The following is an 18,640-nucleotide window of genomic DNA, read 5'->3' as shown; positions in this document are numbered from 1 at the left end:
CCCCCCCCCCCCCCCCCCCCCCCCCCCCCCTTTCTAGGTAGCAATTCAAAGCACAAGCACTATGAGGGCTGCTATGGGGAAAATTAACTCCATCTCAGCCAGACCCAATAGAAAAGTTCTTTGGATATTTCAGCTCTCAAATGACCTTAAGGACACCTAACAGGCTAGATTATGCCAACATCAGTGTGGCCTCTTGTGAGCCACATACTCATGAATGCACACCAACTACAGCATTAAACACAGAGCATGAGGCTAAAGGCAGAGGGTAGAAAGTTCACTCATCTGTTTAAAACACATTTTGATTATCACCTTGTGAAGAAGACTATGTTCTTGAAAGACCTGACCTTCATGAAGAAAGCTAGATGAGTCTGACCTCATTGCTGACTCTACTTTGAGCAGGAGGTTGCTCTACAGACCTCCTGAGATCCCTTCCAACTCAAATTATCCTATGAACCTAGATGTACTATCAACAGCATCTGGTTTACCCTGAAAGGAGGGTAATGGAAGGTTGAACTTTCCCTGAAGGTGATGTAAAGCTCTTTGGAATCCAGGGGAAGGAAATTACGTTAAGGCAAAGCTTTGTTTTCACATCTAGCAAAGAAAAGCTGGGAATAAGCTAGATGGAACTGCAAAGGGACAGAGCAGTATATCCTCTGTCCTTAGGGTCCTTAGAATGACGCCTACCCCCTCCTGACTTCTTTGCAACCAAAGAAAACTTCCAGAGGAAAAGCAACCAATGGATGAATGAACCCTCTGGTTAAGATCTGGTATTTCTTGGAGACCTTTAAGTTGCAAATGAATGTTCCTTTACAGAAGGTGAGAACAAGATGACTTTGGCATAGGCACAATGACAAAGAGCATGTGAAATCAGACTGTGTGACACATGTGTGTGTGTGTGTGTGTCTCTCTCTCTCTCTCTCTCTAAAAAAAAGGGTACCCAGCGCACTTAGTAAGAATTACTACTGGAACCCAATGAGCAAAGGATCCATCGCCATAACAAAGTGCTGCTAACTTCCACTGAAATTGGGCTTTTGTTGGAAGCAGCATCAATGCTGGTTCCAAAAGCATTATTAAAACACTAAGTAAAAGGAGTATATATTCATGATCACTGTCACTACAGTATTACCACCACTCTTCCAAGCAGCAGGAAGAATTCTGATTCAGAGACAAGTTTATCCAGTGAGTACCTTCTTCTTGTAGGAAAGCATGTTCATCTTGCAAGAGATTAATTCCTGGAGCTTTAAAGGCCAGCTGCATCACTCTTGTGGGAGAAGAGGCAGGGACAGAGCCCAGTATTGACAGTACCAATCCAGCAATCTGCTGGGTTTACCAGGTTTTAGTATGGATCTGAACTAGTACTTTCTGTATTCCACTCTACACACACATAGACATACACTTCCTGAATTTGGTAGAATAAAAAGGTCTTTGCTTGTCAATGACCACAGGATCCACCAGTGTGAATGCACAGGCAGATTTGACTGAAAAAAGGATTATTTTGCTTTTAAACCTCTGACAAGCATCCAAGGAAATCCGCAGAGCTGACTCAATGGATGTCAGTGCTAGAGGGTAATTTTGAAACTGGCACTAATGGCAAAAAAAAAAAAAAAAAAAAGAGATACAAAACATGACAGAGAGAAGAAAATAACTTGCTGTATTAGACCCAAGGATACTGAGGCCTGAAGAGATGGTGTAAGTTTGTTCTTTGGTGTCACTTGCATTTTAAGCTGCAATATAAAGGCTATGTGAGGAATTCATTACTCAATATAAAGCCAAGGAGATTCCTTAGTCCCGAGCCAGTAGTGTCTGGCAGTGCCAGACATGAACAGAATAAGATACCCATTCGGGTATTTAGTAGAAGGGCCCAAGCCAGTCTTGGTATCTTCAACTGTAAGAATCTAGCTCCAACTATGAAGCATAAAGCTGTAAGTGTTCAGAAACCATATGATCCTGGAGCTTCAATTAAAAACCTCACTTCCAGCAGCAAAGTAAAAGAACAGTAAGCTGCATACTTGACTATCCAAGTGAGTTTTGCTCTGAAAGAAGGCAACAGAGAGGAGTGTCAGACTCCAGTTAGGAAATGGGTCTCAAAGCTCTTATGAATCTGTTATGAAGCTCTAGGCTCCCGTGTCACATCTAAGGTGTTCTCTGATACTATTAGCATGACAAATTATCATTACTTAGATTCTGCCTAAACCCAAATGTGAGTTCTGCTTTCTCTTCAGCACAGGAGCAGGAAGGAATTTCAAGGGAATACATGATGCATGCTTTGCTTGAGTACAGGCAATGACATCAACCCTTACATGATACTGCTTGCATACTCTGTAGTGAACACTGCACTTCATCATTACATTTGCAATGCTTCTGTAGCCAAGGAAATATTTTCCTAAAGGCTAAGAGACCAGCAGAAAGTTTCAACTTCAGGAAATCTATCCAGCAGCTGAAATAGAGCTGTTTATCATGCTGCTACTTCTCCTCCTCATCCTCTTTTGGGATCACTGGTGCTGAGCTGGAAGTAAAGCCAGGTTCTTTTCCCCGCCAATAGGAATAAAGTCAGTTTGCTGGCAACATGATAGGGAGGTGGCTGTACAGAGTCAAGCATGCCAAGCAGACTTTTATAACACTTCCCCCCTTATCTTCAGCACGGCTCATAAGGCAACCAACAGTTACCATGATATCCTTGCGTACAATGACCCCCAAGCCCCCAGCTTAAGGCGGGCAGAACACGTCTCCTGCAAATTATGAAGTGCTAAAGCTGGAGGCAATGCCGGCCAGAGGCAGCACCATATAACTATGCTAGCCCTGTTCCTGTAACTACCTAAATTGTAATCCTCATCATTCTGGAAAAGATTGCTCTCTGGTAGTAGGCATCAGTTTTGTTCCATTGTGTACCAGTAAAAAACCAGATGCCAGCTAAGCAGCTAGCTAAACTATTTTTATACATTTAGGTCAATTGTCCCATGAATTGACATATCTAGAGAACAGGAGAAAAAAAAACCCAACATTTTTTTGCTATTCCAAATTCAGCTCTCAGTGTTTTTCTGTTTTAATTATAGTTATTGTATTGCTTGCTTATATTGTGATTCAAGAATATGAAATAGGGAGAAGAGGTTATGCAGAACATGCCAGATTCCAGGATGAAAAAGTCCACCATGTTTTTTTGTGGTTTTCTAAGTTAAATAATTATCACGCTGTTACATCTTCCTGGCCACAGATTGTACGTTTAGTGTAGTACCAGATATAGCGGACTGATGTAACCGGGCTATCCACTGCGGGACTGAATATTTAAAGAGAGCACAAGAGCTGATTCCAACACAAACAGTAGGAAAAGAAAGACTGGACTGGTGCAATCGCTGACAAGTACTGGAACAACTTAGCTCATGCTCGGATTTCAGGAATGCAATTAATTAATCACTACTAAGCACCCTAAAATCAAGCAAGCCGTATCCCAGCTAATAGTCCACAATATAACATTCACAGCACGTAAGTATCAGGCAATGAAGATGCTCATTACAGTGCCAGAAATAATATTTCCAGCAAAATATTATATATAAAGATGAAGTAATTATATGGCATGGCAACAAAAAGAGCTGTATAGTTTACAGCTGAGCTGAAAATCTGTAAGAATCTATTTCCAAAAAATACTTTCCAAAGCTGGAGACATATATGAACAATAAAGGATTAAGCGTATTTCTTCACTTCATATCACTGAGGGATATACTTTGCCTTTGATATGTATGTCTAATATACACACCATATATAATTACACTGTAACCAAGATAGCAGACAAAAATGTTCTAATGGAAAATGATGTCCTTTTGTTCTTATTCAGGAGAAAGCAGTTTGTAAAACATTATTTGTAATACATAAAACAATCACAAAAGCCCTTTAAGATCACAATTTTACAAGCTGCCTGTTCTCTTAGCTTTATACAATGAGGAAATAAAACTCAGAAATTAGACTCACATTTAAGAGTGTATTTGAAGAAGTACCTTAAATAAAGGAAGGAGTCCAAAGTCAAAGGCAAAGCCCACAGTGACTTCAGTGGAGGGCAAGAACTGGCCACTACGGCACAAAATGAAACAACGCATCGGCATTCTCCTAGCGTGCATCAGTTTGTATTTATACCGTGCTACAGACTTGAAGTGTCATTGAAAATCCATTTAAATTAACAACTCCATAGTTATCACTTGTGCAGACAGTAATGAACCTTAAGTGAACCTGTGTGGGCGTATTCAAAACTGCTTCATTTTTGGAGTACCTTTGTAACTCTGAACTAGATATTATAATGGCTATTGACTTGCTCAAACTTAGATTATTAGGCTAGATTTTCAGCTGGTTGAACTGGCATAGTTCCAATGATGTCCATTTACACCAACTGGCTCATTATTAATTCAAGGTCTTATTTGCTCCTTAATGAATACTTCCACTAGTCACCTTCCCAACAGCAGCTTTAAACGCTCAAACATCAACTCCATGGTCAGAATCATCATACTCAAGAACTCAGTTACCAAAAAATAACACTTTTTCTCTCCTTCTATGAGGCATACTTAAGGTAAACTTTTTTTAATCATTTACAAAACAAACTATCTCCTGTGCCATAATTAACTAACTAGAATTATGCTTTCATACAGTATCATTTGCATATAAATATAAAAATTTTACAACCCTAAGGGGACATTAAGGACGAAACAAAACAAGAATGGAATTAAACAGCTAAAGGGACAACACAGCCCTCCATAACAAGCCTCTTTTATAGCCTTGCCTTTTTTCTTACTTATTGTTATTTCTGTCTGTACCCATTCATATGTATTTTCCTTCTCTTATTTTAAGATACTACATATAATTTAACATCTTTATTTTTTTGGTCTTTTCAATTTTACGATGCTATCTCTGCACTTCTAAAACAAATCAGGATACAAACATGTCGCTACGTTTGTGTATCTTCATTTAATACATCACAGTGGTCAGAAACACAATTAACTGAAAATATGACAGTCTGTTCCCTCAACCAAGCAACACTCACAATTTTTCAAAAGGATTTCAAAAATTCAAACTTTACAATTTTTCAACCAGATCTCACTTATTACTTCAGTGGAACAGTTAACTGTCAAATATACAAAGGAGGGCAACCACTATTTTTTATTACTGTTGTTATTAGTGTTAAGTAATTTAGTTTAAATACTTAAAAAAATATTTAGGAACTCGATGAGGCTGAATTATCTCAGTGAGAGCCTGAGGAACATTAATGGTAGGCTCAGTAATTCTGCTGTGACACGTGGGAGGCAAAAACTTTATTCTACACTCCTGTTTCATGGGAAAATACCCTTCAAAGGGGCTACAGTAAAACTTATGTGCTCGGTGAAACCAACTGGTATTCCACAAGCCTAGCAATCTGACTCTGAAATTTCTAGTACGTATGTGTACCCAAGTAACACCTGAGTAACTCAAAATGAAAATACTATTAAAAAAATATTTTCTAGCATCTTTACTTTTTTGATTCCAAGTCCCTCTCAACATAAGCTTTCAAATAACTATCTTGATCCAAACGTTTTTAATTTGGTTGTGCCCAAAAGCCACAATTAAGATATAAGCGTAGCTATTTTAAGAGCTATATAAAGAGTAGGAAATGGTTTTCACTGTGGAAAGCTTATGATAATCCTGAGGAACAAAGTTTTGTAATTAGTTAAGTACTGATTTTCCTTAACAGCTGAGCAGACCACTTAAGATGCTTTGATACCACCATGAGGTTGCTCATCAAATCTACCTTGGCATACCTTGCTAAAGAAAGTTATTACATACCTGGAATAAATTCCACTGACCATGTTGTGCTGGAAAGAGAGTTCTGCCGTGCTGGGTCCAGCAGCTTTGGAAATAAGTAATACGACCAAACCTCGCATCTGTAAATTATTTCGGCTATCGTACACAAAACCTCTGCAAAAAGGAAAGAAAAAAAAGCATGTTTTCACAATCCATTTTCACTGGTCATACCAAAGTGGAGAGAAAGACTCAGACCTCAGGCTGCCATAATTTCATCAAGTCTTTAATATTCACATTTGCATGGAAATAAGCTGCAATTATTAATCATGATCTTTTGCCATCCTTTACCTGACACTTACAATGAAATACTACTATTGCAGAGAAAAGCAAGTATTCAGGATCAAATTTTGTTTATTTCCAAGGAGCAGCATATGTCCTGCATTTCATGTCACATCATGAAAGGAGTATTTCAGAATAATTCAATGTGATCTACTGTAACAGGAAAATAAGAGCTTTCAGTTTGTTGTCTGAAGTACAAGAAAGCCAAAAGAAGCCTCATACTTCAAGAGGAGAAAGGGGAAGGAGGAAAGGTACAACCAAAATCTATAACTTGCTGAAAGGAAACAGTTTAGATCAGAATGGTTATGAACAGACTGCACAATACATACAACATGTCTAAGTATATTAGGAATAGACTTTGCAGAACCTGATGAAAGACGTAAAATAGAAGTTAGAGATAAATGAAGTAGAGACAGGCTGTTTGAAATACTGCGCCTTTAAATTTGGGGTCAGAAGGAAACTGCCCCCAAAAACATATCTGTTGAAAGCAATTCTAAATGACCACTTAGATACATCATCTCAGAAATTAACTTGGTTTAAAGCAAGCTTAGCTTTCCTTTTTGACTGCAATGTCTCCAATTGTATTCTTCCTGTCCTTGTCAAGCTGCTTTCTACTTCCTATATTCATCAATAAGGCGAAATAGCTAGAAGAAAGGATAATACATTCCAGATGCTATTAAATTTGTAAACTAATTTCCAATAAATAAGAGCCCATATCTCCAGTATCATCTAAATATTTGTTAAATAAATCATATGAAGAACGACATCACAGATAACTAAGCACTTTAACTCATTTTATTCCAGAGTACAATTTTAGCCCTAATAACTGAAGGAAATCAAAACAGAACTGTCTTTAAAACATCTGAATAAAAGTTTAAGATGTTGATCTTGGAAGTACGTTTGAATAAAGAAAACAGTGCATGCAACCTAACGTTTAATTTGGATTTTTTTTCATTACATTTACACCACTTCACAAAGCAAGAGTATCTTCAGACAGTATATAGTATCTTACACCATTTCATTTACACAGACACATAAACATTAAAAAAAAATTAATTTTAATAGCACCCTTCTGTGTGAAAGCTCTTGTGCTACTGCAAAAAAAATCTTGACTTCTTTTCTTGAGTCTTTACAACCTTTCCTAGAGATGGGGAAATGGCCCAAGCTACACATCTCAAAAAGCTCTAGAAGAATGAGAGGGTCCACCCAGGTAGCTGGTACTGGATAGCTACTGGGCTTGACCTTCACACCTGCACTGATTCCAGGCTAATACTTCCCCCTCCAGAGAAGCCCCGAGCTCACGCTTAATGCAGTCACAGCCTACAAACGCCACTAACGATTAACATAAGAGGAGGCCAGTATGGCTCATATGGCTTCCTACCACAACCCACAACATTTTTAGCTCTGGTGGTGCCTAATGAGCCAAATACGGCCATGGCTTTTTGTTCTGTGCCTTTCTAATATGCCCACATCCCGTTTGCTTCACCTGTAGACTAATGGGCTGGCGCACCCAGGACAAGTTAGGGGTGGGTGTACCGAGCCTGGCAGCACTACACCCCACACTCTCAGCAACGTGGGCAGCTGTGGTGTTAGAGAAGGTATCAACTTCTGCTAAATTTCCAAAAGAGAGAGCAAGTGTGCATGGCCTCAGACAGTAACAGAGTTTGGTTCAACTAAGTTGAGGTTTTAAGAACCAAGTGGATACCAAACATTTACAGTCAATGCTGAAGTTTAGCCAAAAGCAAGCACTAGCCACCAATCTTAATCTGCAATAATGCAATTAAATGTTAGTCTCTCTTAACAGAGCAGTAAAATGCAAATAGCAATTAACACATTACCTTGCTAGCTAATCTTAAAATAAACCAATTAAAATGTTTCTGAAAATGACGATAACATGGGTGATCAATATTTTAGTGGAAGACAGTCAGCACAGATTTTAGCACACGAGAACCATAACTTCCTGAGAAGAAACCATGCCACGGAGCCACCAGCTCTCACTTCTTCCACCCTCAAAGATCCTTCAAAAAACCAACCAAAACAAACCCTGAATAAAACAGCATAAGAACCACTGAAAAGAAGATACTATATAACTTCCCGGAGCAGACAATGATTTATTTTGTAGACCAGTCCGCAGTACTTCTCAACCACTCCAAGCTGGGAGAGCTTGCGCAGCTCAGGTCTCTCCCCGAGAGCACACGCTGCAGTCCTGCAACGTCCACCTTTATTTTGCTTACCAGGTACATGTAGCGAGGGATTTTAAAGAGGAGGGGACAGCTGCTTGCCTTCAATATTCTGTGAATTTATAACTTGCATACCTTTATTGTCACCAATATACAGTTAACAGAATGCAGCCAAGACAGTTAAACACTTAAAACTTTATAGATTTCCAAAGTCAGAGTCAGAATGAACATTAAACTACCCCAGAAAAAACAGAAAATACATATAATGAATAATATATAGTGTGTATGTATCCTGTATACAGAATTCATAATTGTTTGTGGTGGTGTAAGTACTTCTCTGGCTTAAACTTCAGTTGACCACATTACTCACAAGCACACAAGTTACACAGATGATGCAATTAAATTCAAATATATTTCCTCAACTCCATTTACAATTCCATCATTTTAAAAGAAAAGTGGTTTTAGGAAAAAAACTGCTTTTTTCCACATATGTATGCTAGTAAAATCAGAGTGCCTTACTAAATGCAGGATCCATGAGAAACGAATAATACTTTAAAAAAAACACAAACAAAAAACAACCAAAAAAGAAATATAGCAAATTATGGTGATACTTTTAACAATCAGAACACTTTGGGTTTTCATGCCTAGTGCTCTACAGCTTGCCAAAGGACAGGATATTACAGAAGTAGAGAAGAAAGGTATTCACCACAGGATTATAAAGCACTGGCCTTTAAATAAGCCTCTGCCTAGATAGACACCACTAGAAGTGAAGCACTACAGTGCTTCTATCTGATTCAGACTAGGTGAGGAGCAGAAGCAGAAAACTACCTGTACTGAAAATATTCAAACAGTTTCACAGCAATAACAAAAACAAGTGTTCAGAGCTGTTCAGGGGGCTGGCAACACCGCTAGCAACGAATGCCTTGCATTCTTAGCAAAAAACTATTAATGAGAAGTGCAGATGCGGGGTGGGGGGAAGAACAGGACATAAAAATTAAATAGTGTAATAATAAGGAGCAACATGCCTGTCATTTCTACACCTAATCATATAGCCTATATGTTACATATGGTTTGGATGTAATTTTAGACAGGATTTTCTATGAATTACCAAACCAGTAGTCAAAGTCTAATTCCATTCAAAAGATGACTGAAGTTGTGCTAGTGACATGTAACATATCCACACTAAAGCAAACCGCATTCGACTTGAAACAAATAAAGCCTACGGTGATCATCCTTTAGACACTAGAAACTACTGCAGCTACTTGACATGGCTTCAGGGGTCACATTCACATTCTGAATTAAGCTCCCAAGAGATATTCTGCACAAGTAACAGCTACACAAAAGTCTTCCAGATGGTGCAATTAGTCTTGATGGGTATGTGGCAGGAGACAGGTGCCTCTAGGGAAAAAAGTGAACTAAAAGCAACCCAAATGAAATTGTGCACACAAAAAAAGATGCATCAAGCTGAGATTCTTGGAAAACCTCTGCTGAACACCACAAGTACATGCATAGGGCACCCAAAAAAGAAACGTTAGCACAATTTTGCTTGCTCTTACAGGCTGGGTGTCTCGCAAATTACATACTTCATCCTCAGGGGACAGCATACCAAAAAAGGTAGGTAAGTCAAACACTTCTACAATTCAGTTTTGCAAAACATTAGGGGGGGGGGTGGGAGCAGAGCAAAAAAAAAGAGAAGAAAAAGGCAGGCGTTTACTCCAAATATTATCCAAGTGACAGAAAGAATAACCCATTTGAAAACTGGCAGATTCACAGTTTTAAATACAGAACACTGTTCACAAAAAATTCATCTTACAGCACAGGGGAGAAGCGCCTAGCTCTGACACATGCGCAGTATGACACTGTACAGGCACAAGAGACTCACACCACCCACTCAAGCAATGACACTGGCTAATAGCTAATGTGCTGCAAATTACACCTCCTACTACCAGAGTCCGTCTGCTGCAGAGAATAAATCAAGCAAACATGAGCATTTCACTTAATGCTTTGTGTATTTCTCCACATGTGCCGCCATTTCAGTAGACTTTGCAGTTAAAATATTAACCTCCAATAATTGTCAGGTTTAACTCCATCAGTAATTTACACTTTCATTAAAAAAAATCAACTATTTATTGCAAGCACCATTGGTATTTTTGAGCAATCTTGTTTAAATACTTCAAAGATTTTAAATTATTTGCATGAGACAAAACCAGCTAACGTTCTTACCGCTTTTTTCATTAAATTAAACTCTGAAATTAAACAAGAGAGGAAATATGGCAAATACAACAGTTACTGTAAGGAAGAGATGGACATGGGGGAAATTTCATTTCATGGTACCAAATGGGAGTAAAGAGAAAAAAAAAAAAAGCACAGGCAACTGTGAAGTCAACTGACTCTGCAAGTGGGTGTAGCAGAAGACAGCATGCTTACGGGTAGTAGTGCTAGTTCAAATTTAACCACTAAGAACACAGAACAAATTTCCAATCTAAACAGATGTGATAAGGTTTTTTTGGAAGGGTCAAAAAAGGGGTTGTTAAATGTTTAGTCAAATGTTTGTAGTATTTCCCAAATGTTCTGCTCATGACCGAAGCAAACGAGAGCTGCGGGATTTGCAGCCGTTTCATCAGTTACCCCAGCAGGCCAGCGGGAGCCCCTCCACCATCGCCCAGGTGTGTGCTCCAGCCACTGGCCTCTGGAAGGGGCTGAAGTGAACAGATCGCTGTCCCCCTCACCTCCGTTGGCAACTCTGCCCTTCCTTTCCATGCATTTTATTGAAGATGTCCCACTGACAAGATCAATCATTTTGTTTCAGGTCATACACGAGCTCTGTTTAGCTACAAGGGAAAGGAAAACTGGGAGATACGGGGTGGTGATCAGCCGTTCCTCTGACTTCCCACTTCAGATGTCAAACAAAAGGAGAAGAAAAAAAAATCACCTGTTCACACAGCTCTAATAAAAAGCAGCTGGGAAAGTCTGTAACACAACCAAAATCAATTATGCTGATGAAGAAGATTTATAAGCCTAGGATAATGTCATTGAAAACACAGGCTAGTTTTAGGCTGAAACACAAACTGTTCTGAAAAAGAAACCCCTCTATTCAAACTGACAATCCCAGATGTGACAATGCAAACGCAGTTTAAAATCTGGAACATCTCAGGAAAGTAACATCTATTTTGCTCAACACAGAAGGGTTTTCTGGAAGCACTCATGGTTACCCGTGCAGGTACGTTTGAAAAAAAACCCACACTTTTTCAAAATTAATTATAACTGACAATTCTATATCTAGTGCTAGAGGTAAGGCATGGAGCTATTCGGGAAGACTGTCGGCTTCTTTATTAGAAATGCAAGAGTTCTACCAGCCTCAGGGCTTTTATCCAATTTGCTTTATTAATGACTTGTCAGAAGTAAATAAGAGAAAACTCTCTGACATACTCATTTTTTAAATGGATGTTGAACCACTGTATTAGAGATGCACTTATCTGAATCATAGGATTCACCACATGACCATATGATCACACTCAAACATGCCTACATTTAAATACTCAGAACATTCAATTTTATATATTTGGTGTATGCTAACAGCAGTCTATAGCGACTTATTTTCACCTGCTACTCAAGTTTCAACTATGTATTAAATACCCTTCTACACAATATATCTTCAAAACATGTTAAAAACCCTGGTCCATTCCAACGTCCACAGCCAGATCTGTTGAGGGGGATCAGCCTTGTCACGCCATGTGTTTTGAGCACAGTTCGGGAGGGGGGACGGGGACGGGGGGGGACACAAACTTACTTCACATGGGGAGAACAGAATTTAAAAATGGGATTCAAATTAAATATCCAGCTGACAGGAAATGATAGAAGGAGGGATGGTCTGAAACTCACGAGCCATCTCAACTTAAAACCCACTGGAGGCTGCAGATGAGAATATGCGTGTTTCAGAAACTTATTCCTGGGCTTGGACAACTAAACATCTCTTTGCATATGGAAACTAAGTTCTGGGGTTGGGGGAATTTCTTTACCTGAAAAACAGGGTTGTGATAGGGGTGGGGCTCATTACCGTTATGTAACTGTCCAGTAATTAAAGGGTTTATCCAGCAACAGCAGACTTGTGTAATGGGCACTGATCCCATCCCACTTTGCGGGAAGGTGCTCTTATGGCAGGTTACAAGGGAGGTCTTTCTAACAGCACTCCTGCTCTCCCTGCCTCTGAGCAAATGAGGGTCTCAACCCATTAGCTTTGGGAAGCCAATTACAAAGAAACACAAGATTTCACAGACAAAAACCAAAAAGGACTCTGGTGTGAGGACAACAGAGGCCTGTCTCTACACTGGCTCTTCATCCAAAGCAAAAAAAAAAAAAAAAAAAAAAAGGCAATTTATAAGTAGTGTGGCCTTCACTTATGATACAAAGCAACTTTTGAATTTTTTGGACACTTTAAATACAGCTTGTATGAAACTTAGGTATTCCAGTGTCCCAGAAATCCACATAAGGTATGTCTTTAAAATATTAAATATATTTTTCACAAATTGAATAGAAACATAACAAAGAATATCTTAGTTGCTTTATCTTGGAAGAAGGTTGCAGGAGCATACGTTCTAGAACAGGAAGCTTCTGGAGGAGAGCTCCTAAGGTCCTTTCCAACCTGAGTGACTCCATGAGAGTAGAAAATAGCTGCTCAGCCTTCACAGGATTTTGCTTACAAGGAGAAACATTTCTTAACTAAAGGTGAAAAATTCCATGCAAAGTTTCATCACTCCATTGTTTATTAAATGTGATCTTCGCAGGGACTGGGAGTGTAGAAAACTACGCTTAGAACGGCAGGAGGTGCACAGAACTTGGAGTCAATTGCATCATTCCCAGAACTAATTTATCACAAGACAAAGTCTTAAGACATAACTTTTTGAAGGATTTCTAGGAAACATCAGAGCGCCCTTCATGACTGGAAGAGAGACTGATCTCTTTCTGGAGTTGCTACATGTACCTATTTCTTCAGGCTTATATTGTAGTACTTTCAAGAAGCAAATTCCAACCACCTTTAAACAGCAATGATCACAAAAGATAAGTAAGATAGTTAAATAAAGTTGTGGAGATTCAAATGGGCAAGATTCCACAAAAATCAAGTCTTATCATAAAGATGAAGTTTAAGAAACTACAGGTTTCTGGGCAGGTGCAAAGCAAATAGTGATACTTAGCCTTGGTTACTTGCAGTTCATTGTACTTGAGCATTTACAGCTCCTAGAAACCAATACAGACTTCAAATTCTTGAAAGAAAAAAAACCCAAAGTTTTCCCTGGAGCCTGTAGAACCGCATTTAGACACTTGTATCAGTCTACCATCCACTGCTACTAGGTTTACCGGGTTTTCCAAAGGCAGAGGTTATTTGAATTATTGCCATGAAGATCAGCCACATACTTGCGTATTATTTTACAGGGTGTTTTTTTTTTTAATGTACTTACTTCCTTTAGGATAGGTTATCCCCTAGCATCAATGGGAAGAGTTGCTGTTAAAAAAATAACAAACAAAAACATTCTAAACTTCTATTTTTCTGCAAAACTTATGACCAGCTGAGGATGAAAATTTTTGCTTGGTAAGAAGGGAACCACCAACTTTTTCACTTGAATGAAGACACACAGCAACGGTTTGAAACTAAAGTTTCAAAAGAGCTCGGTTTAGGTTGCATGGTCATTTAAGATCTGAAAACAGCCTACTATAGACATGGAAAAAAACACTATAAAAATAAAGGGCAGTTATAATCAGAAATTTATCTCAAAGATATCGATTATTCAGAAAAAAGTTGTTTTTTTTGGTTTTGGTTTTTGTTTTTAAATAATTCTACCCTCCACCCACCAGATCTTATGAGTGGTAGGGGCATGGCAGAAAGGACTACCTTAAGGATGACACTAAAGACACCACACAGAAAACAAACCACCAAAATGTATTTTTAAACCAACTGCCAGTCTCTGCTGTTTTTCCTGGTCAGTGTTTGACTTGATCTTGGAATGTGATGTGGATAGCAGGCAAGCTAATACCAAAAAATGCAGTAAGTGTCTGAGTGCAATTACTCTCACCAGCAGTAGCTTGCAGGTCTGGCACCCTTATTTTTCTAACCACAAATACTTAGACAGAAGCCTAATTTTTGTGTGTCTGATTTCTCCATCAATATTTACTTTATTTAAACTTTGTGGGAGGTCTAGCACCCCACTGTCGACCAATATCAACATGTCTACTCAAGCACAAGACTACCTTTTCAAAAACATGCTCTCTCGAACGCAGGAATATTCTGCTAAGTGAAAGCAATACAAATATTTTTGAAGAGTTCTGTGAATGACAGAAATATGATTAGCTTCACAAGGCTAATGAATTCAGACACCTCTGAAGGTCCAGTGTCACTTCAGCAATACTGTAATCGCAAAGCCTGTCATAAAAATGTATTTTGCATTAAATAAACTCTACTAGCGAAATGCAACAATGAAAGAGGTCAACTCCTGGCCATTATCTCACACTGAAAATGCTCACAGCATGTTTTACAAATGGATGAAACATAAAAAGACAAAAATGTTAGGATATGTATTGTCATTAGAGAATGATCTAAAAAGTTCTTATAACCTTCTGTACTCAAGAATATTTCTAAATGTCAACTTAACTGATCTTCAGCATTATTCAGATTAATTACAAATATTTATTCCTTAAAAACACTGAAGGCTCTTTACTAGTAGTGAAAAAAAGGTTCCAAGTTCTGTCCTTCAATGAACTGTTTTCACTTAAAGTAAGTAGCTTAAGCCAAATACACACTAAGAGTCCTGTAAATACAAATCTTCCTTTTAAATAGAAAGAAATAGAATGTTTTAAGTGGTTGAAAATCAACCAGCGCCATTACTCCAAATGCAGCACCTCTTCTAAAGACTCTACAGATTTGTCACTACCTACTGAAGTTAAGTGGTTATACACAGCAGAAGCCTTTCATAAACTCGTGGGGGAAAAAAAAAAACCACCTTAAAACACAGTGAAGAATTAGGACAGAATGCAAGGCAGCAATATGTACGTACAGTCACAAATGGGAAGAAATATAAATACTTCCAGACACTATGACAAATGTATATACTTGTAAATACTATACACTGCGGGCCTTTCAAGGGTTTATTTCAAGTAAAAAAATCAATTTTAAGCCAATAGTGGAGAATACAAACAAACCTAGACCATAACTCTTACCACTATAACCTTCATTTTGATGTTTTTCTCTAGATTACCAATTCTAGAGAGCCTCTTCTCAGTGAGATCCAGGTGGCTGACACTGATAATTAAGATGAATCTGGGTTTTTACTCAGGTAAGAAGTATTTTCAATGTGACCTCCACCCAAATGTCATAGTTTTCACTCCACTGTGTCAATATCACAGTCAGGCAAGTTTGTCTTAACAGGAAAACCTCCTTTTACGAAGATAAACACTTACCACAACAAATATCTGCTCCCTTTTCCCGGACCATTGCTGAGCATCAAATAAGCTCATTAAGTTATCAGTGGCATGCTTTAAATTTATGAAGTCATGAAACAAGATAGAGCACAAAAATGCTGAAAGCATTTTACAGTGAAGCAACTGTTGGAAAAAAAATCACTGGAAAACTTTAGAGATTTTCCATTCTTTTTCCCTCAGAAAAGACAAGGCTTTAGAAGGCTTGAGATTTTAAGCAAACACTTGTGGTTTTGGAAATGCTGGTTTCCATGGCAACCAGTAAGGTCTTCTTTATATAGCATTATAAACAGATGGTAAAGACCGGTCATGTTTGCTTCTTTGCCAGCATATCAATAGAACTGCTGTACTACTCTATCTCATGTATTAGAGTTATTAAGTAACTTGGGTATTTGAGCAACAAAATCTACAAATCAGACATGCTTAACTAGTACCTTTTTTTTCCATAAACACATGAAGATTCTCAACAGTAAAGTCACTGTAGTCTATATAGTCAGATTTCTTTGGCAAAGCTTTTTATAAATGTTTTCTCAGCACTTGCCATGCAGGCTACATTACTACCACAAATATGAATCTGACAGGGATTAAAATAATGAATTCAAACAGGAAATAGAAATGTGACTATATTTACACCCACTGCTATTAAAGTGTGCTTTAGAATTACGTTTTTGTTGCATTACATTTGGAATTATTCAGAGAAGATATAGCAAACTGTTAACTCACCATCATGTCATAATAAGCAGAAGTTATTCTTGCAGGCGATCGGCTGCATTTTAATCTTTCAGTTGTAGTTATGTTACACCATGTGCAAGTGTTCTTGTTTTATAGATGGCTGGAAGTATCAAGAGAATTTGAGTTTGTACAGCATGTGATTTGGTACCTCCCCGGAAAAGTCTGAAGCACTAACTTCTAGCAGTGCAAGCTAACATAGATTCTTGCCGTTGCGTTCAACTTACTCCTCCAGTGTTTTAGCTAACAGGTTTCATGCCATAAATTGGAAAAAAAAAAGGTAGAAGAAAGGCAGAAGCAAAACTCCCATAGGGTTTACTGACTGCGTGTCAGGAGTCCAAGTTACACACTTTGATCTAAAGTATCACCTGTATGCTAACAAGATTACAAGTTACTTTATTATCAAACTATGAAAAGTATCAGTAATTCTAAGCCAACTCGCACTGAAATTCATGCCATTTTCCAGTTTCAATCAGTGTTTGCACATAAAGTCCCCACAAAATAATTAACAAAAATAAACAACGGAGCATTTGTAAAGTCTGGTGGTTTTCCCACTAAGCAGTAGCATCTCAAGGACAAATGTAATACCTAAAAAGTTATCTTTTCTTTACTCCAAATACAAATTTCCAGGCTTACTCCTATCCAATCTGCTACCAATATCACAGCAGTTATCACTAATAAGCTTGAGATTCACAAAAATCCCCACACAACCCAAAGTTCTCAAAACCCACTCAACTTCATAAAACAACCAATAATACATTTAGGAAAAGTGTGAACTACTAAAGATGTGAATATGTTTGGCAAAGATCAGGAGGATAACAAGCATTCAATATGCACAGAGGAGCCAGAAATGTGATAGGGTATGGATGAGAAGTCTTCCTACACATCAAACGGGACTGCATTAAGCATCAAGTTCAACAGACAGATAATCACACCCAATTTTTGTGTTGCTAGTTTTGTATTTATCTGTTTGATACCAGGCAAATGATACACAAGTACAATTTACCAGTGGGGTCCGTTCTGCCAAAATCCCAACAGTTTCCAACAGTGCTTAAAGTGTATATACCCAACACTACTTAGCATAAAATTCCTAGCTCGGTTTGGTTGCACAAGCCCATTTAGAAGTACACATTCAGATGGCAAGAAGTCCCTGTTGCTGTCTTTGTCTTCAAGCATCAAGGCACTGCCCCCTGCCGTGATCAACATTCCAGCAATCCCAATACACTTTTGTCATTTTAGGATACTGTTGTTCACCTGCTGGCTACACCCAAACCCACCATTTCCATGCTCCAGGTGATTTAGCTCCACCGTAAGATAAATCCAGTGTTAATCTTTACATTTCATATATAAACTTGATCGGTATGAGGTGGAGGAGGATGAGGTTAGGGAACATTTAAACAAATCAGATGTGCACAAATGTGGCGGGTTGACCCTGGCTGGACACCAGGTGCCCACCAAAGCTGCTCTATCACTCCCCCTCCTCAACTGGACAGGAGAGAGGAAAATATAATGAAAGGCTCACAGGTTGAGATAAGGACAGAGAGATCACTCAGCAATTACTGTCACGGGCAAAACAGACTCGCCTTGGGGAAATTAGTTTAATTTATTACCAATCAAAATCAGCATAGGGTAATGAGAAATAAAACCAAATCTTAAAAACACCTTCCCCCCACCCCTCCCTTCTTCCCAGGCTTAACTTTACTCTTGATTTTCTCTACCTCCTCCCTGCCAGCAGCGCAGGGGGATGGGGAATGGGGGTTGTGGTCAGTTCATCAGGCGTTGTCTCTGCCCCTCCTTCCTCCTCAGGGGGAGGACTCCTCACACCCTTCCCCTGCTCCAGCGTGGGGTCCCTCCCATGGGAGACAGTCCTCCATGAACTACTCCAACATGAGTCCTTCCCACGGGCTACAGTTCTTCATGAACTTCTCTAGTGTGGGTCCCTTCCACGGAGTGCAGTCCTTCAGGATCAGACTGCTCCAGCGTGGGTCCCCCACGGGGTCACCAGTCCTGCCAGCAAACCTGCTCCAGCGTGGGCTCCTCTCCCCACGGGGCCACAGGTCCTGCCAGGACCTTCCTTCAAACCAGGACCAAACCTTCAAACTAGGTTTGAAGGGGGAAGGGGATAAAACCAGGCTCACTAGAGATGAGCCTAGGGGTGGAAGGCAGAT

At 39.0% G+C, this 18,640-nt stretch overlaps 1 protein-coding gene across 1 annotated transcript in view; it reads right to left on the bottom strand.

Annotated features, from left to right (window-relative positions):
* The window catches only part of PDSS2 (prenyl (decaprenyl) diphosphate synthase, subunit 2), a 130,434-nt gene that overhangs the window by 70,288 nt on the left and 41,506 nt on the right, over positions 1-18,640 (bottom strand). The window contains exon 3 of the mRNA XM_009327934.1: positions 5,800-5,931. Within this exon, the coding sequence (XP_009326209.1) occupies positions 5,800-5,931 (132 nt within the window). The remainder of the gene's footprint in view (positions 1-5,799; positions 5,932-18,640) is intronic.

The sequence above is a fragment of the Pygoscelis adeliae genome, unplaced genomic scaffold (assembly GCF_000699105.1).
Source record: "Pygoscelis adeliae isolate BGI_AS28 unplaced genomic scaffold, ASM69910v1 Scaffold76, whole genome shotgun sequence".
Classification (NCBI taxonomy): Eukaryota; Metazoa; Chordata; class Aves; order Sphenisciformes; family Spheniscidae; genus Pygoscelis; species Pygoscelis adeliae.
The sequence above is the reverse complement of the archived record's forward strand: the minus strand, read 5'-3'. Positions and strand labels throughout refer to the sequence as shown.